General features: G+C 43.8%; 2 protein-coding genes across 3 annotated transcripts in view; one reads left to right on the forward strand and one right to left on the reverse strand.

The window, feature by feature from the left end:
• Nucleotides 1–21,308, reverse strand: part of TTLL5 (tubulin tyrosine ligase like 5) — a gene marked incomplete at its 5' end in the record, with an annotated part of 124,988 nt that extends 103,680 nt beyond the window's left edge. Inside the window, 8 exon segments of the mRNA XM_084287921.1 lie at nucleotides 12,663–12,747; nucleotides 13,080–13,149; nucleotides 15,160–15,242; nucleotides 15,748–15,878; nucleotides 16,459–16,565; nucleotides 17,413–17,495; nucleotides 19,186–19,295; nucleotides 21,199–21,308. Coding sequence (XP_084144047.1) covers nucleotides 12,663–12,747; nucleotides 13,080–13,149; nucleotides 15,160–15,242; nucleotides 15,748–15,878; nucleotides 16,459–16,565; nucleotides 17,413–17,495; nucleotides 19,186–19,295; nucleotides 21,199–21,308 — 779 coding nt within the window.
• A 382-nt stretch (nucleotides 21,309–21,690) lies between these two features.
• Nucleotides 21,691–23,986, forward strand: ERG28 (ergosterol biosynthesis 28 homolog). Of its 2 annotated transcripts, XM_084288457.1 has the most exons (5): nucleotides 21,691–21,849; nucleotides 21,973–22,063; nucleotides 23,198–23,316; nucleotides 23,462–23,560; nucleotides 23,694–23,986. In XM_084288457.1, exons 1-4 carry the CDS (start codon nucleotides 21,717–21,719, stop codon nucleotides 23,539–23,541), a joined length of 423 nt encoding a protein of 140 aa, XP_084144583.1. In that variant the 5' UTR covers nucleotides 21,691–21,716; the 3' UTR covers nucleotides 23,542–23,560; nucleotides 23,694–23,986. The 2 variants fall into 2 exon arrangements, with proteins under 2 accessions (XP_084144583.1, XP_084144582.1); XM_084288456.1 differs by having other exon boundaries at nucleotides 23,462–23,986.
• The last annotated feature ends 657 nt before the right edge of the window (nucleotides 23,987–24,643 follow it).

Raw genomic sequence — 24,643 nt, forward strand, 5'->3', positions numbered from 1 at the left:
CATTTAGTCTCTTTGCAGTGTTTTAAAGCAGGGGGCTCCATTTATTTTCCTGGGAGTTTCTGTGGCCTAACAGTATTCACTTCACGCTAGGCACTTTTTTTCCTGACTGCTTAGATTTGAGGTCCTCATGCATGCTGGCCATGCAGGCCATTTAAGTTTTTGACAGTGTCACAGGCCCTTCAATTTCACAATAGAACCTACCATGAATATGTAAGATCCACTGGTCCTTGGAAAAGCACCCACATATATAGCAGTCTTGCTACATATGATTACCAGTCAATATTCTCCAAAGTCTTTTACGAGCACAGCTCAGTTCTTGTGTACTCCGCAGATGCCTTACGAAAGGCTGACTGTGGGAACAGATTTCTATTGCTGACATCTGTACAGCCTACAACTGTCAATCCCCTTTCTCAAGAAGTATTCAGGGAACCAGGCAGAACCTGCAGGCCAGACCAATTTGTCCAAGGAGGCAGCATCTGCTCCAGGGCGTTGTCATTCTCTGGGACAGTGCAACCCTTCTGTATCACAAAGATGTCATCTAACTTGTGTAGGATGAAAGGACAAAGGTGCTGCAGGGAAGATAGCAATCAAGAGCAAGCCACTGCTGCAAGCTCACCTAGTCTCTGTTTGAACCCTGTTACAGCCAACAATGCCACAGTTAATTCAGCCTGTTTATTATGGCAACATCAGCGGTGAATTTCTGATTAAAAGGTGTTAATTAGCTGTACTGCAACCTAGTGCTCCATCAACACTCCCTAAGCCATAAATTGCCATCAAAGATGTTTGCATTGAAATGAATCAAAGAACTGATCCAACTGAAAAACAGCCCAGATTTTGGTTTGTAGGGAGTTGGAGGGACTTTCTTTATTTTTTTCTTTTTATTTTTTTGCCTTCATGTTGGGAGTAAGGAGGCAGAGGGAATGGTGTGTGAGATAGAAAAACATGTGAAAGAATGAAAAAGGCAGACCAGCACCCAGATCCTGCCTACTGTACAGCTACAAAGAAAGTTGTAATTTCATAAGTAATTGTTTTCAGTGGCCACATAAACTACCCATATTCTTTCCTCAACTACCCACCTTCATTCTACTTGCACAATTCTGACACGAGGGAAGAGTGTTGCCACTGCAGACGTGCCATCTAAAAACAGTCTTTTTGTGCTAGTACTGGTAGTACAGTTGCACATGCCACCCCTCTGTTAGAGTTTACATTATATAGCCAGAAGGGAATTGATCACATACCTGTGTCAGGAAAGGAAAAGGTCAACAGGAAAAGGAGAACAGCTGCAAGGAAGAGTACAGGACTGTTTCTTCCGATAGCAACACCTGTTTAAAGTGCTTAATAATGTATCTCGTGCAAAAAAAATGCATTCTAAACATGGAGTTGTATGATCAGCCTTTGTCAGTGTACAGATACACTGCAGCTGAAAGCTCATCACCTGCTCACTTCCATGTTCCAGCCACTCTCCTTGATCTGCTCCACAAATTGGGTAGACACAGGCAAGTCAGATCAGTTCATGGATCTGACTGAACGGCCACTTGAGGAAGTATAGAAGGATGCTAATTAACTTCAGATACAGGTACACCCTCTTCTGGGTGGAAGGTGTTAGTCAGGATACAGAGTAGTGCCTCCATTTTAGGAGGAGACCACAAATCATCTTAAAAAAGCAAACATTAAGCAGAGGATAATACTGTTTGTGGCCATATTTGCAAAATCCTACAACCAGACAAGGACCTGACATCAAGTTAAGTGTGAGATAATAATAGTTATTCTGCATGTCATGAGTTCTCTTTTCAAGATATATTTTACACTTCAGATTTTGGAGAACATTACATAGAACAAAACATCAAGCACAGAATCCATGGCATCTGATTTGCAGAAATACCAGTGTGAGCCATTGCTAGCCACCACAGATTGAAACAGAAGACATGTTCTAGTGGGGAAAAAAAGCCAACCAAAAAAATCCACCTTCTTCACTCTGACCCTTCTCCTATACCCTAGTAGGTTAAGATGTCAATGTAGGATCATTCACAAGAAGAGTAAATTTGATGAACCCTCAAAGCAGGAAAAAGGAGACAGAAATCAAGAAAAATATAGGAGAGGAGGAAGGAGGGAAATCCAGAGAATCCGGATGTGCAGTGAACCTGGCATACACAAAATAAAAACGCATCCTCCTTCACTTTATTAAAGTCACCTCTCTTCATCCTTCCCTTATTTTCCACAGTTCAGAAGATGCTGGACTATACAAGGATATCCAACAAGTTACACATACACACACAAAAATCCTCCTTTAGAAAGAACTGCCAAATATCCCATTTCTCAGTGAAACTGAAGCCACTAAGGCCCTCATTTGGTAGCCATTTTGAGAAATCTCTCTCCCCACAGAAACAATACCAGCAAATCCACATCAAATTAAAATTAAAAATAAATACACAGGTGGGAGCAGGGAAAAAAAAAACCTCCACAGTGTAACTGAGTGGCAAGGTTAAAAAACTGAACGTGATCTTGCACCAGATTTTTCTGAGCTTTAACTATACATGAAGTTAGAGCAGTTGGCAACAGAAAGGAGTTTGGAAGTTTGAATCCCCTTTCCAAATATTTCCACAGCTTAAAATATTTGCATTTCTTTTTCAGTTTAACTGTAAGTTTCCTGGATTTAGCTCTTCTGCTTTGAAAGTAATGACAACAGCTCCATCACGTATTTGGTTCTTAATTATGACTTAATCTCCACCTTAGCAATCACTTATTAGCAGCGTACTGAAAGCATTTTGCTGATAATATGCTTTTAACCAGATTCTGGAAGACACTGAGCATAAATAGCGAGCTATTTCAGAAAGTCAAGGCTCCTTTGATACTTTGAAAAAGAGAACAATTAGGTTCACCACACTAATCAATTTAATTTTTGTTGTTCTTGTTGCTAATTATGCACATAATCAGAAATATGAGAATATCAACCCCTGGTAGATATAAATGATACTTCTAAATAGTAGTTCTTTTAGCTTTCAAACACTTGCATTAGCTTCCTTCTACTGAGACTATCCTTATTATTAGCTGGTCTGAGCTCTATGCCATAAGGATAATAAGGCTACTACAGGATTTACATTTCCGTATGAATTGATTATTCAGAAGGGATTCCAGTGTATTTGTGAGCTCTCAATGCATAAACTTCTCTCTCTCCTAGTAGGATGCTGTCATTTTAAGGCATAATCACAGTCCAGTTCAGTAACGCAGCAAAAAAAAACACACAAAATGTTAAGTGACTCAAGTCTGCTATCAGAAAGACTCCAAGCTTTAAACAGAATCAAATGTCAACTTAACACATTCTTCCAGAGCTGCTCTGACAGCCTTACTAGCCTTATCCAAAGGACAAGTCTGCAAATTACAAATGGAAAACCCAAGTTCTCTCTTCAGCCCTTATCAATACTCCCTGGATGTTAGAATGGTGATGGAACATTGGGACAATAGCCTACACCCCTTACATCGTGTTAGCACTTGCTTGCAATGGAAGAGTGCCACTATCACTGAAATACCAGTTATGATTACCTTTAGCACTCTCTAGTTCCACAGCTTTTCATACCATACATCACAGCATCTGCCTTCCAACGCAGTAACAAAACTATTCACCTACCATTCTCAGTCTCTCCAGGAAACATGAGACTTGCACTCTACAGAATGCCTTGTTTCAACAAAAATTTCAAAATTATTTTTACATACAATAAGGTCATGGCAAGAGGCTATGACTGGAAAGTAGGGAGACTTCAGTGTTTGTAAGATCACCTAGTAAATTCTTCTGAGATCATAACAAACTCATGCTAACTCTTTCAGTCTTTTAAAGGATTATCAAGTTCCTGGCCACATCATTAAAAAGCGTAAGTAACCTTTTATTGATCCGAAGCATAGAACATTTATCAACAAAAAGTTAAGGGCCAAGATCCTAAGAACAGTTTAAAAACTATATGGGAAGGTGGCACAGAAAATAAAGGGCAAGCCTGATGTTTTCCCCGTTACACAATTTACCATGAGCACATGCTGCAACTTTCTGTACAAGCTATTTTCCTAAGCACTAAAGGCTTCATGCCCAGGTATCTCATATTGCTATAGTCCAGCCAAATAGTGATGAAGGCACAAATAACTGAGGCCAGGTCATCATCCGCCAGGATAGGACCATTTCCTAGCCAAAGTATTACTCGTGGATGCTGCTATGTGGGAGCCTGCAATCAGCCAGGAATCCAAGAGTACTCCTAAATTACAGGCCAGCCTGTCCGAACGGGGAGGCAAATCTGCAGCCAACGGAAACTATTTTACCAAGTGAAAATCTTCAGAAATGCCATCTTGTGTTCACTAACACCACCTTCTTGCTCTGTCTCAACCAATTCTTATTTTCCCTGCTGTGAACTGGCCCTGTCCAAGCTATGGACTACACAGAATACTTTGCAACATGGAAACCCAGCACACTTGATATTGTAGTGTATTGCTGGTAGTTATGTTGATGTGACATGAACGGTTCAACCACTAAACTCACACTGCTTCAGGTTCTTACAATTTTCATGTAAGGCTTTTAAAAAAAAACTAACAACCAACCTTCTCTCCACCCCCTTTTTTTTAACAAAATTAAGGACACCCACTAGCATGACATACAAGAGATTAGATTCCAAAAGCTTCTAGATATAAGTACAAGTGCTATCATTCCGGTAGAGCTTCTATCTCAAAAATACACCTAGAAACAAGGAACATGAAAGTGAGGTTGACCGTACACTCTTCAGTTTCCACTAAACTACTGCCAGCAATACAGCCTCCCAAGCAGAAGTAGCAGCAATCAGATTGTGAACAGCCCTGGCAGCCTCCATCCGTTTCACTGCAGCTTCTCTTTCCTCAGGACAGCGTTAGATACCCTTTATTTCTGAAGTTAAAACCTAGAATAAGAAGTGGCACTCATGCATTCAACAGTTGTGACACACCTGCCTACATCTCAGCTGAAAGTCACAAAGGCACATCCAGCTCACGCCAAAGGCAAAAACTAGTTCCCTTTAACCAGCAACTGCACTCTGTGACAGGGCTCACCTTCAGCAAGAATACATTTGCCTTCCCCCTGGCTGCACTTTCTGTTGGATCACAGAGAGAGGAAGAGCAATGAAAAGCATGCAGGGGGATGGCAAGAGTGGCAGCAGGTAGCCTAGCCACCAGAAACAGAAAATTAGAGGGAGAATTTCTTGCTAATTCCTTCAGACTTCAGAAGGATCCACAGCCTCTAGACTTAACAGTAAGTCACCCAGAGACACACCCCTACATTGCTTTAATATAACCTACACTTTTATTGTCACACATTCACTGCCCAAGAGGTCACACGCTGCTCTTTGCCTTACTCTCAGCACTGCTTTGGGAAACAAACTGACCACAAGGTGAAGTTTATCATATGCAAGTCATTTTGCAAATACGTAAACTGGATCATTAAATATTTACATAAGATGTTGCATGGTTTTGCATAAAACTTGGCAGCTCTGGAATGCTTATTTGAGACATCTAACCAGGGCCTGGGAAAGGAAGAGGAGAAGAGAAAAGACCTTAGAGTGGGAAGAAGGAATGAATAGTTAATCCCTTTTCTCTCAAACAAGTGCTACAGAAAAAGCACACATTACGATAGTCTTTTCCATGACTGCACATAGGGTTCCTGCCTAAATGTCCTGGAAATAACTAATGTAGCGTTTCTATAAGCACGCTCCTCACATTTTTTGCTTGGAGTCTCTTTTCTCAATCCCTCTTCCCTCCCCTCTGCTCCTCACACATTAGTCTTTGGCTTCCCTGTTAGTCTACTGGCTGCCACTTGTTCAGGGAACTAAGGCCACATAGAAAGTTATCTGCACCACTCATTTCTCTTTAGGGTTCTTGTGAACTGCTGCTAAAGTCAGAACTAAAAGAAATATGGTGCCCTGGGGAAACTGTCCAACAGACTAGAACTGGTAGAAGAGAACTACAGATGCTTCAATTTCAAACAGTATCAAGGTCTGGATTCCAAAATGTCACCTGGGAGTTACTTTGCAGTAAAGGTCAAAAAATAAATACAGGAGTATGTAAGGACCATCACACTCTCCCCTCTTGTCAATATAGTGGGTTTTTTTTATTTATTTATTTTTCCAGCATCTGATATGTCAGTTAGCAGAAGCTCAGGAATAGAAGCCAAAGCTTGTAGGGGAACTACAAAACACAAAAAGGACTTTTAGTGACATCTCTACTATGGCCGAATTTCCTCTAACCAAAGGTTGATAAAATTACCCATGCATTTTTATTGTTAAAGAACAAGATTCAGGAGTAATTCTACCAGATGGCTGCAGAGAAAGAAAAACACCTGGGTGTTGTTGTTTTGTTGTGGTATTTGTATGTATGTGTTGTTTGTTGTGGTTTTGTTTGGGTTTTGTTTCAAATCTTTTCATAACCACTTCGAGTTTCCATCATAGGCACTGCCCCTAGCAGGATATGGACAGACACAGGTTGTCTAGAGAAGCTGTGGAGTCTCTGTCCATGGAGATACTCAAGAGCAGCTGGACTTGCTCTGAGTGGAGCAGGAGATTTGGACTAGATGACTTCCAGAGGTGTCTTCCAACCTCAACCAGTCTGTGATTTTGTGAACTTCTCCTATTGTTTCCCAGTCTCTAAATTATTATATTTATTATACTTACATGTATCAATATATGTTTTAATATATATAATCACTTTTTATATATGCATAAAGATACGTATACAATATAGATTTTACATATTATATTTATGTATGTTTTATTCATATACATAAATATACATTACACACACTCTACTGTGTTAGAGACAGTAACAGCCTGAGGTCCAACTACTCGATTTTATACAAGCAAATTCAAGGTAAAAAACAGTCTAAAAGGAGATAACTGGTGCCTGTGGAGGCAGTAAGTTTCTATCAAGAAAACCATACACACAGAGGTAGATCAATCTTTCCCCTCGGTGATTCAAACCCTGTTCGTCTCAAGCAAGGAAACAGCAGAAGCCCTTCTGGCTGGCTGCACTATCCACCAGTGCAAAGTCCAGCGGGGATGCGTAGTGAAACACACTGCTCCTTAGCTCCTGGGCGAGCTGATGTCTACTGAAGTGGCTACAGTTTGATCCCAAGTGTCCACACAGAAATAAGTTGCGTTCCCTAAGAAGCAGAGGCCTGCCAGGCAGGGGTTACTGCAAGGGGGGACTGGGCTGCTGCAGCAGGCTCTGGCCTAAGCACAGGCTGTGAGGTAATGTGAATTCCTTGGCTCGCAGCAAACACCTGAATTCTTTGGAAACCACAGGAATCCAGCACAGAAAAGGTAAATATCCCAGCGGAGCCAGTGCTAATTAGGAAGCCAGGCTACCGAAGGAGGGGCACTGTGTGGAGGAGCAGGGTGAGCTCAGGCAGCAGAAGGCAGCCGGTGGCAGCGCTGGGAAGCCCGTCTGCCCCCTCTGCCATTACTGGCAGTCTCGTGTCGCTCTGGAAAGTTTCCCCCCAGCTGCTGCTCCTTAGGCCCTTTGCAAGAACATTTGGTTTTTAGCTCAGTGTTACTTTTTTTTTTTTTTTTAATTTAAATCTATTTTTCAATTTCAGTGTGAATCAGACTAACAAATTCCTACTGGACTAGGACTCTTCCAGCCACTCAGGCTCAGAAATAAGGCTGCCGAAATCTTGTGATTTAGGCAAGAAGTAGGCTATGGAGAAGTATCCCAAAAAACAAGGAGACATTTCACTATGAACTCCCACCACCACGTCCCTGTTATGTCTGGGGGCACCAAGCAAGACAGACCTTCAGATTCCTTTCTGTCCCACTGGGAGATGCACAAGAAGAGGGAAAGTCAGATGGGCAAGAGGAGCATGCCTAGATGGCAAAACAAGGAAGGCTCTCACAAACAGCATGGGCTATTCCTGGCCCCGTGTCCTCTTCAGCTGTACTTCAAATACCAGTTAGGCTCATTCTCATCATCCTAGGATGCCCCTCCAAAAAAAAAAAGAAAAAATCAGCATAATGCATCAGTTCAATACTTGCTGTAAGAGCTGCCGTGGGACTTCCACTTGCTAATGCCCACATAAGTAGTCACTGTGGTATGGAGAAGGCTGAGATACATAATGATTATTTTGCTGAAGTCTTTGCCGACAAAAGCTCCAGTACATGGCCCGGGCCCCAGAAGGCAAAGGCAGGGACTGGAAGAATGATGAACTGCCCAGTGTAGGAAAAAATCAGGTTCAAGACCACGTAAAGAGCCTGAAGGTGCACACATCCATGGGACCTGATGAGACACATCCATGGGTATGGATACTGGATATTCTAATCACATATTTTAAAAGTCTCAAATAAAACAACCCATATTTTTAGCATGAGAACAGATGATTGAGTTATACCCTCAGGTTAACATCGGTAAGCTTGTCAAGACTACCTCATTCTGGAATATATGCTGCAGGCAGGCAGTCCAAACCTACAGCTTCAATACACAAGTACCAGCTAGAGGTCTCCAGGCTGCAAGTCACAGATGGTCAACGTAGATGATAAAATACAGATATTTAGCAACTTGGTGCCTGAAAGGACAATTACCAGATGTATGCCAGCATGCTTCATCTACCTATTTTTGTTTGTTTGGCACTTTCTAAGTTCTATTCAACACCTCTTTGAAGATCAAATGAAAAAAAGCTTTATGGTCAACATCTGCCTGAAAAGTTGCACTGAAGAACATCAACCAGGACAAAGCAGACAGTTATTCAGTATTTCTAGCACAAATCAACTAACAATAGCTGAAGGCTTTGTTACATACCTCTGTGTATATACCCTTCAGACCTCCTTCAAAGGAAACTTTTTCTTCATTTTTCCACATGGAAAATGAAATACAAGTCACACAGGCTTGATCCATAATCCCTTTCTTCTTCTCAGCACTGAGGCCTCAAATTCCTGTCTAGATCACGTCATGACAAGTCTAGCTGTGCCAAGAGCAACCAGGCCTAAGGAAGTATCTAGTCAAACATCAGATCACAAACGTGTATAGTAACAAGTCTGTCCCTTTGCAAGATCATTACATCTTATGGTTTCCTGATAACACTCCTTTTCTGGTAGAGGTCCCAGCTTTACTGAGGCAGTCAGGTTCCTCTTGTATTTTTGGAATACACAAACCATAAGACTGGAGGAAAACATTACCTTACAGACAGGCTAAAAGAAGAAAAGAGAGGAAAAAACGTCCCTGACTACACTTCAGGGACTACCTATGCTTTCAGAAAGCAACCTCTGTACATGGAAAGCACCACATAGTATCGCAATTACTAGTGAAGGTCCCTAAAATAGAGTCCTTTGTTCTGCTGGTGGGTTTCCCCTTAGATTGCTTCAATACTGACTTTTATTCCAGGCTCCTATGTTACCTCTCAGTTCTCTGCTACAAATTGCTTCCACACTTAAGCACTGTTTCTCCTAAGTAAAGAACAGAAACCAGCTTCCTCTCCCAAAGGTTAAGGCATTTCCTCCTGCCCCACACAAGTTTTGTCCCAGCTTTAAACCAAAGTGTTACAGCAAGTGAAGCAATAAAGGAGTCTCTCCCAGCACTTAACACCACAGCATTAAATGGAAGGCCAAGGAGCTAAACAGGAAGCCAGAATCCAGTAGCTCCGGGATCCTTACCTTTCCAACTGTGAATCTGGAAATCCAGAGTATGGGAAAATTCCAAATCACTAAAACTAAAGACCATTAGTGCCATCTGCAGGCCATACAGAACATCCCACCTCAAGTTTTCTGTCACCTCTACTCGCACTTGAGCATTATTTTCTAAAGCAAGTTTGCCAACACTTGCTGCACAAGCATAACTCTGCAGCCACAGACAAAGGTAAAAGTTTAAGAGTAATTAAGAATATTGCTCATAAATGTATACCTACCATGAGAAAGCATTTAACTGCAAGTCTTGTTACAAGCCTTTAGTTGTAAGCTTGAGCACTACTCAGCTGAAGTTACTTAGTGAGCAGTTGAAATTCAGTAACAGAACTAGGACTATCCTTGGACCAGAGAAAACACATCTTGTTGATCCCCTGCGCCAGTCCCACAACCGTGTAGCTGACATCATCATGTATCTAATGCTACAGCTCATCTCCATACACTAGCTACCTCCAACAAAAAACCATGAGATAGGATGAAATTTAAAGGAAAGTGTAACTATTTACCACACGCTATCAGTAACATCAGTGCCCTGTGCATACAGGACATATTTGTCACGTATATGGACATCATGCCATCTAGATTAGATTCCATGTGCTTAATCTATAATCAAAACATACTAAGGATTTTAGAACACTGAAAAGTAGTATTATTGCTTCATGGAATCTTACCAAGATAGAGTCCAGAATTCCTGAGACTGATGCTTCTGGATGCATAACCAGAAAGAAAACTGAAGTTCTTTGTTCAGGACTGACTACAACACCATTTCAAGCCCTAAAGCTGAATATTCTGAACCTCAAAACAAAGAAATTCAGTCAGCCAGCATCCAGCTTATCCAGGTAAGGATACTGGCTCACAGACTCAAAAAGTTAAGTTTTGAGCCTCCGGTACAAGAAGTCTGTCAGAATTATTAAAATGGTCTGAAAAAATACAGTGTATAAGGAGCAGCTGAGGAGACAAAGATTGTTCAGCCAAAAAATGAGAAGGCTAGGAGTGGATCTGACTGCTGTGTTCAACTACTTAATGTATGGCTACACAGACGGAGTTAAGTTCTTCTCAAATGAGCACAGCAAAAGGACAAGATGCAACAGTCCAACTGCAAGGAGGGAAGTTCTGATTAGATAAAATTAAAAAAAAAAAAAAAAAAAGACAGATTTACAGTGAGAAAGATCAAATACTGGAACAAGTTGCCAAAAGGCTAAAAAAATTCCATTCCTGAAAAATACTCTAACCTTTATGGTATAAAGCCACAGAGTACCTATTTGAACTTTGAAGATGGCCTTGTCTTGAGAAGGAAGCTGACTATAAACCTCCATACTTCCCTTGCTATCTAAATAGCTTGATGATTCAATCTTAATATATGCTGTCTGGCCAGGATATTTCAATCAGAGGAAGATACTGGCTTCCTTCCTTATTTCCTTCCCTAGACCTCTGATATGAACAGAGTAGTTAAAAAAACAAACACCCCCAACACATGTATACACACACACACACATCAACAGTGGAGTAACATGTGTCTTCAAGAGACAAAAATGCTACATATCGTGGAATTGGAATACTTGCTTCCTAAACAGAGCAGAAAACTTGTTTCAGATGTGTTTTTTTTGTTTGTTTGTTTTCCCATAAGTATACCTATTTGTTACAACAAGATCAGCAGAACTAACTTTAAGAACCTGGTTATGATGCAACTCCTGTTTTGGTGGCCTACAATTGACTGCTAAGACTCTCTGAAAACAGGCATATTCAACACTGGATATCTTGGAGATGATTTTGTTCACCCCTCTTCACTCCCCAGTAACATGCAATAATAGCAATTAACAATTCCCAAAAGATAAAACTTGTGTGCCAGATATGTTTAAGACTCCTTTTCCAAACTGAATACAGTTGTCACATTTTTCTCTGACCAAGATGAGCCACCTGTTCCAGTCCCCATTTAGAGAAGCGACCTGTTCACAGCATCGTTGCAGGCAAAGGCACATCACAACAAACCTGAAGGGAATCTGTTCATCAATTTAAAGAATTACATGTATATCTCTTGTGGGATCATCATTAACACATCTTTTTGGATTTGGTACCTGCTTCAGATAAAAACATGCTGGATTCAGTACATGCCTCTGTCAGAGCCATGCAGGCCGAAACCCTAGTTATTCTTTCTGGCTTTATGAGGTGGGTTTAGAACAGATTTAACAGTGCTCAGGACTGTTGCAGATGACAGCCTCACGATGCTCTCATCGTAAACAGTTAAGTTTATGGTCTGAGCTGGAACTAGTAAGGATTTAATTATCTTCACTTGGAATTTTGGAGGGGTGATTGTTTTAAATTTATTAGTTGCTCAGCTATTTAGCTAAACTTCTGTGATGAAAGAGAAACGGGTATTTTTGGCAAATAAATGTTCTTCCTGGGAATCTTAACTATCTTTCATAATTTAAATGCAAAAGAAAATTGACATCTTGCAGGATAAGAACAGTGAACCAGTCTTTACTTGATAATGCAGAAAATACAAGCGCTGACCTAAAATTTAAAAGACAATTTGAAGGTATTAAGAAGAGACCAACAGAAGATACCAACAACAGGTCTCTTTTTGTCTTTATGATTAAATGGAAACTGAGAAAGTTTAGATTCCCTTCACCCAGCATGCTCCTAGGCCAAAAGGATGGAGAAGGGGTACAAAGGCACCTATAGTTCACAATGGTTTTAAGAACATGACCTTTACAATACACATCCCATTAATGGTATGTGGCCATTCAACTTTTAAAAGTTGATTTATTTTTTTTTATTATTACTTCCCTTTGTAATAAAGTCCCTCACTAAAGACTCTATAAAGTAAACTGATAGGACACTGCATAATGATAAATCATCTACAAAAACTCTGCGGAGCTCCAGAACTGGCATTTCCTTCCCGTTTGTTACCATCTCAGAAGTACAAAGGCAATCCAAGACATCTCTTGACCACTGAGTGCAGGTACACTAAGGAAGAAAAAAACGCTCCCCTACCTGGCCAGTCCTTCCTCATAGAGATAGATGACAAGTGGATCATAGGATGTAACCAGAACATACAGGCGCACATCAAATTTGAAGTCTGAAATAGAGTTGTCAAGAGTCAGTGACTGCAAATATCTTTCACACATCATATCCAACTGAGGAAATTCAACAGACCCTCTGAACATTGGGAAGAATAAACCATTACCTGCTGCTGCCATACAGTGCTTGAAGCTTTCCCAGTTAAAAAGCTTCCGTATTTCAAGGATTTTTTTATTTTTATTTTTTTTTTACTTTTCTTTTTTTTTGAGAACTACCGCAAGATAGACCATTCAATTATTCAGCTAAATTCCTACAAAAGTTGTTGAGCTCTTCACATCCTAGAAGCAAGAAAGAATGTGCAAGCAAGAAACAATTTCTAAGCACACTCACCATCTATTAGCAGGGGGTTGCTGATGTAACGAGAAACCAGGATGTTGTCTTCTAGCACAATCTGGTTTGGCTACAGAAGAAGAGAGAATCCAGGAGTGAGAAAACCAGGAGGCTCAAGGAGTAACAAGATGACTAGATCAAGCCTACTATTTTTCCAGCATTCACCTCCTAACACCACTCTGCACCAATAACTATGTCAGGGGTAGGGGGAAACATGACAAAAAAAAAATATCACCAGTCAGTCTCAATACACTTAAGGTAAATAGATCCTAACCAGAAGCTTGGGAATGATTGCATTTCCAAAAAACGCCCACTGAATTTTCCAGTTAAGTGTTCCTTAGAGTGAAATACAGGTTTAACAGACACATGGCTAAACAATATAACATAGGCAAGAAAAAATCTGAAAGCGACTGTCATTGTTTGTTTCCTGAGTGTTTAACCAGACACATGGAGGAGGGATTTTCTAGAAGCCACTGGAAGGAGTATGTAACTACAATTGGTGAGGAATTCACAAGTGAAGAAAATTAATACTCGTGATCTTTATGGCCGGACCCAGAGCTGGTACCCAACCCTTTTGCTTACACGAATATGTATCTTCTACTGAGGATCAGTTCACAGCAGGGGCTAAGGTACCAGAAAGCTACTCTTGTTGCACAGAACAGAAAGCTCTATGACAGCAGGTCATGGGACCTGCTGAAAAAGCTTCTACTTCTTTGCTGTATCCAAGTCTTTCTTCTTGTAACCAGTTTTAACTACTCATGGAAACAGTTTCTTGCAAAATAGTTTCCAGCATCCAGCTTGCAAAAGAGCCAGAAGAACTCCATCATCCTGAATTTATTCGATTTTACACATATTCAGCCTTATCAGTGTCACAAGCAGGAAATCTAGGCATATAGAGTGCATATGTACAACATAAGAGAACAAGCTCAACTTCCTTCAGCATACCACAAAAATGACAGCCTCTTTTACAATGGACCAGACAAACTGAAGTTTTTTGCTTTTTTTTTTTTTTTTTTTTGTTTAAAAAAAAACAAACACTTCTGTGATGAAATTTTGGGAGACACTCCCTTAACGAAATCACACTGAAGGACACTGAAGTCCTTGGGCCAAACTAGCTAAAATGTTTCTGGAACAGATGTACACAAAGGGAGATTGGTCCCAGAAGGGTCTTTTCCCCAGTTCATGGCCAACTGCCATTTAAGCCTAAACTCATTCCTCTCTTTCAAGCAAAGAAAAAGCTGAGTGCAGCTCTGGAAATACTTACTTCATACACTTGGCGAATTGCTCCCTTATTTTATGGGAAAGAATCCAGGTAGAGAACAGATGTGACAGCATGACCCTTTCAGTGCAGGGGAGGCTAAAGGGGTTTGAGTGAGTGAAAACAAAGTGACTCACCAGTCAGTTTTGCTGCTGAGAATACTTGTTGGAATATCCTCATGTGTTTTGGCTCCCGCCCAGATATATTTGTTACCTATGACAAGCTAACTCCCTGCAAAGCCGCCACAATGGCAACAAAACACTAAGCGGTACATTGAATTCAAAGAATCATTCCTATTACTCAATAAAGGCACACTAGCATTTAGATTACAAAATTCTAAGACTGATACAGATCTTACAGTGTCATATAGTTTCATTTCATCTAGTCTTTTACAGGGGTGAGACGGAGAAAAGGACACTGGGTGAGGACTGGTTAGGTTGCACAGGGCAAACAACCAAGGAGAGTTCTGGGAATCTTCCCAAGGCCAGCCTACTGTCAGCCACACGGAGAGAATGAAGTAGCACAGATTCCCAAACCATCTCAGGGAGTATGAACTTGCACCTAATAAGCCAAGACTTAAAAGTACCATATCGATTGCAAGAGACACACAGCATATAAAGAAAGAGTTTGGTTTTGGTTGCGCAGTATAAGCCAGGGCAGACTTTGCCAGCTGCTCAGGACTGTTAAACTGTTCATCAATGTACTGTCGAAATCCAGAGCATAGCCATTGTCTGCTTAGATGTTTGCATGCACCTTGCCTGGAAGCTTGCATAGCTTTGCAGGCCGTGTTACTGAAAAGCAGCCTTTTTGACGAACACTTACATTGTTTATCAGGTAGACACCTCGACCCCTGGAAGATGCCACGGGCTTCACTATCCATGGGCCCCTGTCCTTAGAATAGGTATCTGGTTAAAAGAAAACACCAGTCTGAAACATCTTTCATTTTGATTATTTACAGAGGAGCAAGAACATTGCTTACAGTAGAGAACTCCAGGAAGAGATCAAGACCTACTTTTTTTTACCCCTCAGAACACACTGCAATTATTACAGTTCCTTCTGCTGCTTTGATATATTATTTTCTCTGCTCTACACCTCCTTCTGACATTTCTCTCTTCAGTACTCCCAGATGTTAGTTAGGTATACTATGAAGCTAATCATCGTCAACACTGGCCTCCAGAACTGAGCTTACTTTGTGCACAAAATCCACAATCAGCTTCTTGAGGACTTATATAGGCACGGAACAGGCAGCAGAATGAAAATGATATAAAAAAATAATGTATGCCTTTTCTACAGTCTTTCCAGCATCATCAACACTGACATGACCAACAGACTCGAATATTAATAGCGATTCCCTTCCCTCCTACCCAGTTATTCTACTTTAGGTCTGGACATCATCAGCCATTCACTTACTGCAGAAGTCCTGGTACTCTGCTGGGAGGATGAAGGTCTGAGGTAAGATATGGAATGCCTTGAATCCATGGGCCAGCTGCATACGACTGACATTCTTGTACAGTCTGTCCTTCCGTGTCAGTTCATACGACCTGAAGTCCCAAAACAAGAGACTATTATCTATGTTCCCAGCGTAAAAAAGAAAGAAAACAACAAAACACCACTGCACCGTAACAACCTATTCTCCTAGTTACTAAAGCATCTATAGCCCTGTCAGATATCTCAGCCCTAACCTGCAACTACTCTTCAGTTTTACTGTCTCTGCTCTATGGCTGCATTGACAATCACCCTCATCTGTAGTGCCTCTTGCTTTTCCCAAGAGGGACTGAACCACAGCAAACTGCTAAAATGGTGTTTGCAAACTTTAACGGGTGATGTATGACTACAACCTGTAACTAAGAACCCCAAGCCCCAAACACTTTACATATACCATCAAATAAAGGTGGGGTGGAAATCAGTTTTTGGGTTATGGACAATGCTTCAGCTCACATACTATCCCCCCTAAATCCCCAGAGACTGTTTACAATGAAGACAGTATGTGACACACATCCAGCATGCTGGGACTTTGCAGTATCATTATTACAAAACAAAAAAAAAGAGCAAGCTATCTGTGCTCATATTTCTGCAAACCATGACAAAGATGTTCAGCAAAATATGATATCAAAGCCTTACTTAGGGAAATGATTGACTTTCTGAATATCTGTAAGGGAACGCAGCAAGTAGGGTTTCAAGTGTGATCCCGTCCACATGAGATTATAATCACTGCTACTAGGGTGCACCTAAAAAACAACATAAAAAAAACACACATAAAGCTATGGAAATAGTGATAAACACCACCACTTGTCCTACAGACTGTGCCCTTCTGTCTGAGGGACCGCAGCAATTCTGGTTTAAGACAATTTCCTTTATCGATCTCTAGCATTAGGGCATTTCTACGTAGACTCCTATCCTAAGCTACTGTACAGTGGTGCTAGGAAATAAATTTATCCGTTTTCTATACAAGCTTAGGGCTTTGCTCTTTTAATAGACCATCAAAACCCAATTTATAAAGCATTTTAGATTTTTCCAGGAAACTTGGGAGACCAATTCCCCAACTTTGCCTTAATCAGAAGAAAATCCACCACCCAAACACTTCTCTCAAACTGTCGCTAGCTGCACATAGGACATTCTTTAGAGCAAGGAAGGTGCTAGAAGAGAAAGAAACATATGACACCACAACAATACTTCCGTGAGCTTGTGAAGGATGAAAGATTAAATCCTGCAGATCTTCCCAAGGGCGTGAAGCAACGTTCTAAAAGCAGGAAGAAAAATGCACAATAACCTTGACTTAAATATCCCTTTTAGGCTTACGTCTGCAAAATTAAGTAAAGGATAATCCTTTTAGAGTGAAAAATCACAACATTTTTCCCCAACTGGCAAAATATAGAGAAGAGCGGGAGAAAAAAGAAGGAAAAGAGAAAAAAAAAACAAAGTGGGTCCAAGGGAACTTCCTGTTTCTAATCCTACAAAGTAATCAACAACAAAAAACACCACACACAAGGCATGTACACATGCAGACACACCTTCAAGCTCAGCACATAATCAGTCTTGCCAACTTGCTGCTAATCCCGAGCTTGTTGCACTCACCTCATGGAATCCATGGGCAGTCAGTATGCTTCGGACCAGGCGGCTGTCCGTCCGTACAATCTTATAGGACAAGTGGTAGTGCTCTGTTAAGACAGCAAGAGACACAACATTAGAGTCTGCACCTAAAAAAATCAACCAAAGTTACCTGTGCTAACAAACCACAGAGAAGAGCACCATAGGACTTGGCACAGAACAGCTGCACTTAATCCACGGTAGCAGCACATAACAGACAGGTACTTTCTGTCACCATTTGCCTACATCTTGAGGCACTAAATCCAATGATTGCATTGAAGCAAATTACATCTGTCATCAGGTGTAGTATTTCTACATCACTGAACCCTGTCCTATCAAAATAAAAACCTGTTCATTTGTTAGAAGGTCCTGATATATATATATATATTACTATTTTTAACAGCTCTTCATAGCCTGCTTTATAATACTCCGAATAACAATTTCAGCTCTTCCTTCTCAATTCAGGATGGGTATTCCTAGCTAAAAGCAATCATGCCATATGCCCCTCATTGAGGCAGGTAGCTTACAGGACTACTTCTAGTGTTTTATTTTAGTCTTTCAAGGTCTATGAATTTTTGTTCACATCTCCTTCAACTGTACTGATCTTCCAACAAATAACTGCAAAAATGGTAGGAAATAACATAAATAGGACAAGTAGTAAATGAAAAAAAAAATATTACCCAAGTAAAAAGTCATGATTAGGTCTCAGAAAATATGTTCTACCAGTAAAAATAAGTCTAAAGAAAAGAATAAGAAGTATCATCATCCGGGACTGGACAAAGGTCTAAAGGAAATTAAGTTGCACTGTCCAGTAGTAGACACGTTAAATAACAAAAAATCCTCTATGGCCTGAGAAAAAGTATAAGAAACACCGCACTCCAATTAGGGCACAAGTTACAATCACCATCGGCTTCTGCCACCAAGTACATTTGTAACACACATCAAAAGGATCAGGAGTTTTTACACACAAATCACCTTCTCCACCCCTTACCCAAAGGAGCCAAGAGCATTTCTGCTTGGCTAGGACATTAGAAATGAGTGCACCAATTATCTAAGAAAGGGAGAAGCAAGAGAAGAAAGAGGTGTCAGCATCTACACAAGAAAAAGCTGAGTTGATTTTAGTTTTTCCCCAACTCAGCACACCCAGAAAGAGTTCGCAGCCATACACACCCACAAGCACTAACTCTCGCAATCTGGAGTGACTCTTTATAACAACTTTGCCTTATTTAGAAGCTCTCCCTTGTTTGACACTAGACAGGTTTAGTCTGACTGCAGTGCTGTTATAAAAGCAATCATTTTGCTTACAGCCTTACTCACAGTTGTGAGGCTATAGAAGCTGAGATTTGTTTTTAAAGCTTACTACTATTAATACCACTGCAGGGCTGGCGGCTCTGTTTCATGATGAAACCCTCTCAAGACTCAAAACTCACTGGAAGGATCGACTTTAAGTTCTCAGCTACAAATTAGTGCATTTATCTTCTGGTCATAGGTTCTAGCACAGCCTCCAAATCTGATTTGTTCCAAATCAAAACGTTCCAGGACCCATCAGAGGGCCAAAGATAAGCACTTATCACAAACCAAATGTGATACACATTCACCAATTCGACCAAGTGTTTCTGAATGTCTCCAAGCTCAGAGACAAGAGAAGATTGTAGTTTCCTTCCTATCAATTCCTCTTCCCCTCAAAGAGAAGGGAACATCTCAGTGTGAGACTTCTGCTTCACACCTTCAGGCCAGAAGCTGTTGCCTTGCTGCACCCACCTCCAATTAGGCGGAGGTAGCTGTCGTTGGTCAGAATGGCATCAGCATGAAAGACGAAGATAGGGATCCGCCTGCAGCCACCACCAGTCCACCTGATGCACGGATGATCCCTAAAATAGCAAGGCAGTTAGTGTTAGCAGCTGCTGAGCCTCGCACACACGCAGCAGTTACTGCCTGGGAGGACCCGGCAGTTCCCTGCGCTTGCCCGTGCTTGCTCACCTAGCCCACGGGCAGGACACACAGACACACACGAGGTACCCTGGTTCTCAGCTAAAAAGGGAACCTTCCAAATCATCCTCTTTTGGGGTCAGTCTTATCATTTTAACTAGGGGCTTCGCTTAATTTGTATTGATTTGATTGAGCACAATTTGGGAGAAAACCCGTGAATTTTCACAGCTACATTTCTTTGGATTTACAGCGCATCCGAGAACAAGATCCATAGCTCAGAGTAGGCTGTAACTACTGATATCCACACAACCAGACCTTACAGCACTGGTTTCAGTCCCTAATTTAAGAGATTAAAATCCGTGCACACTGCCTGGTTGTAATCCTGGACTCTAAAGTGAGCAAAAGGGCACTCCTGCAAAATTTGACAGACTAGAGAAGATTTGTCTCAATGCAATGATTTTGTGTGTTCTTCCTTTCTAATTTCTGCCAGGCGCAGGGGAACGTGAGCCCAGAATTCAACAGCCATGACCCCAGGAAGCCACTCAAAGCTGCTCCAGGTTCCCAGATCCGTCCTGCCCAAAACAACAGCCCTATGTTGGGAACTACCAGCTGCTAAGGTATAGGAATTAAGGACACACACACACAAATAAAATTTGTGATACAAAATCCTAAGATGACAGAAAGCAAACCTGTCAACCTGCTGAAGCAAATAAAGCTCAGACTGCTTATTACTCCTTGCTCAAGGCAACAAAACTATGAAAAAGTTAACAGAAAAAAGAAACCAAGGGGTTGGACAGACATATCTGTATTTTTCTGCACACACAAAAAAAAAAAAAAAAAGGAAGAGTGGCACAGAGAAAGAAGCAGAGAGAAGCATTTGACAGAGAGAAGCACTTAACATGCAAGATTGTGTGCCAAAAGTTTGGAGACACTACAGAAGACAAAACACTTCCTATACCTAGCACAAGGAAAGTCCTTTTTAGTGTAACCTTGGTCCTCTTAACCAAGTTACCCCTGACAAATCAATTCCACAGCACTGCCAGCTGCTTCTGCTGCCTTCGGAAATCAACTGGTGGGGTGTAATGAACTGTTCAGATGGAAGGGACCCAAGAGGATTCCAGAACTCACAGGACAGGCCAGAGCCTTATATAAGTGGGAAATGAGCTGAGGCAACAGAAGGGGAGGTTACGTTAAGCCTGCCCCGAGGATTTGCAGTAAGGCTACCAGGGCTCAGACAATCCTCCAGGTGACCGTCACTCATTCCTAGCCTGACACTTGGCCACTTAACACAGGCAGGCTGTTAGGAAGACATTGCAGTCAAAGGCAGCTCTTCACCTGGTGCTCCGTAAGGGTCTGGCAAGGCTGAGCCAGCTACTGCTTGGTGTGAAGGGAGGTTTCACTTCACCCTAGAGCCCTAAATCCTGAGCCCTAGCGAGAAGAAAGCAAACAGAATGCGTTAAAGTGAGTGAAATTGATATAAAAAATAGGGATTCCGGCCTGGGGAAGAGGAAGGGAGCAAAAATAAAAGAAGCTACCAAGCATGGATGGAATAGATACACCAGCAACTCACAGGAAATTCAGAAGCTGAGGGGAGACATCAGAGCTGCCATAAGCCAGTTTTAAGACAGGATATAGAACAGCGCACAGCAGGCCAGCGTGGGGCACACCTCCCTTCTCTGTGGGGAGCTCAAAACTGCAGCTAAACAGCGACAGCGACCAAAAAAAGCCGCGAATTTCCCTCATTTTCCCACGTGCCCCCAAGAAACCTCCCAACCTGCGAACACCACAGGAAAAACACCACAGACAGACGCAGCTTTGGAGCCCGCCCCCCCCGGCTGCCCTCACCTCAGCCCGTCCGCGACCCCCTCCTCGCCTTCCTCCTCCTCCTCCTCCTCCTCTTCCTCGGCGGCGGACGAGCCGCTCTGCTCCACGTCCCGCGCCGCGGCGCCCGGCATGGCCTCAGGGGGCTCTCGCGAAGCTCCCGGCACGCACGGGGGCCGTTAACGGCCGTTAGTGGCCGTTAGTGGCCGTTAACGGCCGCGGGGGGCCCCGGCCCGGCCGCCTCAGCCGGCCCCACTCGCGCGGCGCTTCCCCGTTACTACAACAACCGCCGCGCCCGGCCCCGCCCCGCCTCACTGCGCAGGCGCCGTCCGCCGCCCGCACTGCGCAGGCGCGGCGGTAGGCACGGCCGGCTGAAAGAAGGGGGCAGGACCGAGCGCGGCGAGAGAGGGAGCTGATTGGCGGGTGAGGCTCTCGCGCCGCGTGGCGCGCGGCCGGCGGCCAATGGGAGCGCGGGAGGGCGGTGGGGTTGCGCCCCGCGGGGAGCGGGCGCTCAGTGCGCCGCCGGTCGGCCTGGCGGCAGGATGGGCAGGTTCCTCTGCGTGCTGCGCAGCTGGCTGCTCATGGTGTCTGTCATCGCCGCCGGGAACGCCCTGCAGTGCTTCCGCGACTACAGCTTCGTCTCCGAGAAGCTCTACACCACCAGCCCCGGCCTCGGTAAGGGCTGGGGGGCTGGGCGCATCGCGGGGCCTGGCAGGGCCGCGGCGCCTCGGGGGGCGGGGGAGCTCCCCTGTGGAGCGCCCCCCGCCCACCTCGGTTCTCTCCCCCCTTCTCGCGCAGTGAACGGGCTGCAGGCCCGGACGTTTGGCGTCTGGACCCTGCTGTCCTCCGTGGTCCGCTGCCTCTGCGCCCTGGACATCCGCAACCAGACGTACGTGGGGGAGGCAGGGCGAACGCGGGGCATGGGGAGCGGCACGGGGGGTGGGGGGGTGCAAAAGGTGCTTCTGGGGGGCTGGGGGCCTCCCTCTGGAAGGGCTTTGGGAGCAGCGCAGGGCTTGTGCATTAGCTGGTTCTGCCTCCTGCCTGTGGGGAGAGTGTGCTCCTTTGTGTTACCAGGTTTTTATGTCATGTGTCTCTGAGCCCCAGCTTGGCAGGCATCTGCAGGTGAGGGTGCTGCTCTGTGGGTGTTAAGCTAACTGGTGATGCTGATCCCACTGGTACCTCTTTTCCTATGACAGCTCAGGTAACAGCTACGGCAGGTTGAGCCTTGCTGTGCTCCTAACACTCAGCATTCTGTCATATGCTTTTACCTGGGGCTGATGACATGGCCTGAGGCACAGTGTGTAGCCATGGCAGATGCGGCAGGCTGTGTCTCCCCTGTAGTATCAGGAGTCTTTCTGAGTGGGATTTTCCTGCAGAGTGACCTGGGTCTGTGCTAGGCAGAGCCTGTGCTGGAGGCTGGCGGAACTCACTGCTGTCACTGCCTCCTGCAGCCCCAGGGACTGCCCAGGCTTGTCTGTGGTGGGGAGGTGCAGGGACTCTGCTTACCTGTATTCATCTGTGGCTCAGGGGATGCTGGCAGTGGCAATAAAGCCCATTGTTCCTCAGAAGGATTTTGTATCTTGCAGCTCATGGACCTGCTCCCTTTCTACAGCTGTGGCCCCTAGAGGGTAGCAGAGCACAGGTGGGAAGATGCCTTCCTGGGGGATGCAGCCTGTAGGTGGTCATGTCCTGTTGCCCTTTTCCTCAGTGCATCCAGTTCTCACCTCCTTTTGCGTGCATACTTGCTTCTCACTTCACCAGTTCCATACCTTTGCTCTCCCCATTCGTCCTTACCTTCAGGCCAGACAGTGACAGTGGCTTTCAGTGCACCAGCAAACGTGTTGCCCTGTTCTCCTCCCAGCTGGTGCCCATGGAGCTTCTGTACCTCGCTAGGCTGCGAACCAAGTGCCCTCTGTGCTCCCACAGCGAGCACGGAGTGGGCAGCATGCAGGTTCACTGCTTTTCCACTCAGCCATGCCTGTACTATGGGACGTGTGATAACCTGTTTCCTGCTTTCCAACAGCCTCTACTACATCACACTCTTCACCTTCGTTGTGGCCCTTGCTCACTTCCTCTCAGAGGTCTTCATTTACCACACTGCAGCCTTGACAATGGGAATTATGGCACCCCTCATGGTAGCGAGTGAGTAGAGCTCCGCATCCTTCCCTCCTGCCCCCCAGCCTCCCCGGAGCTATCAGCTCCCCCAGGACTCTCCCTGGGGCGGTGCAGGTGACTATCTCATCTGTTCAGCTCTTTCTACGTGACTTAGACTGTATCTCCATCACAGGTTTCTCTATCCTGGGGATGTTGATTGGGCTGCAGTACCTGGAGGTAGAAGCGCAGTCACAAAACAAGAAGAAAAACTGAGACCAAGTGTCTTGTCCAGGTCAGCATTGGCTCCTGTCTTCACTGCCAGACTTTGACTGGAGCTCTGCTGAACTTGCCCAGGACACCAGTCCCACCGGCAGATCGATGTTGGACTCTGTCAATCATTCATTGCTGAGTTTTTTCATGTCCAGGCAACACTTTGACTGACCAGTGCCAACAATCAGGCCCCAGAGGAGTTCACGTCAAAGCTTGCTGGGGGTGTTTGGTGAGTGCCTCCCTGAGGGATGGCAGGGAATGTCTCTGGTGTGCCCAGTGCACTAAGGACTGTGCTCCCCGTGCACCTGTGGGGAGGAGGTGTAGAGCCACCTGGGATCCACTGACCATGTAGATGGGAAAGAGGGATAATGTGCTGCCCCTGGCACTGCTGTGACTTGCATGTGCATGTTCTACAGGGGCTGTTTCTAATAAATGACAGAAAACTGCAGGGCACTGCGTCTGTCTTTTCAGCGATCCAGGAGGGAGTAGAGGATGTACAGCCTTGGAACAAGCAGTTTCTACTCCACGTTGCAGGAAAAATCCTCTCTTTGCAGCAAGATGGGAGTCTTTCCTTGACTCCTTCCAACAAAGCTCCAGGTCTGACTGATCTCTCTCCCTCTCACACACAGGCTGTAGCTCTTGCTTCTGCAGCACATAAGTGACAACAAACCCCATGCATCCATGAGCAAGGACTGAGCTATAGCTACAGCAAGCAGAAAACAGAACAGGTTGCTTAGACCTAGATGAAATAATGCCCACAACAGATGGGCAGTGCACTGAAGGCAGGATGGAACCAGCAGGAGCTGCTAGCTGAGAAGCCTGTGCAGAAGAAAGGGAAAGAGGAAAAGAGCACAACAGTAGCAGTGGGCAAAAAAAGGATTATTCTGCAGAATAGTTCAGGCTATTAAATAAAAACCACCTGGAGCCAGTTTCAAGCATTTAATATGAAATTGTCACCTTGCATTATACACTTAGTGTTTTTTAATATAAACTTTACATTTAAAAACCTTTTTAGACCCCAACTACCAAAGAAAGGACTTCTGGTTGAAACACTGCACATTTTCACTAAAAAAAAGTTGTTAAAAACCCTATGTTAGAGAAGGCC

This window comes from Netta rufina (assembly GCF_964035555.1).
Source record: "Netta rufina genome assembly, chromosome: 5".
NCBI classification, from domain to species: domain Eukaryota; kingdom Metazoa; phylum Chordata; class Aves; order Anseriformes; family Anatidae; genus Netta; species Netta rufina.

Coding starts and splice junctions, on each gene's coding strand:
- ERG28 (XM_084288456.1), top strand. CDS start 21,717: ATGGGCAGGTTCCTCTGCGTGCTGCGCAGCTGGCTGCTCATGGTGTCT. Junction 21,850..21,972: donor CACCACCAGCCCCGGCCTCG/GTAAGGGCTGGG, acceptor CTTCTCGCGCAG/TGAACGGGCTGCAGGCCCGG. Junction 22,064..23,197: donor CTGGACATCCGCAACCAGAC/GTACGTGGGGGA, acceptor GCTTTCCAACAG/CCTCTACTACATCACACTCT.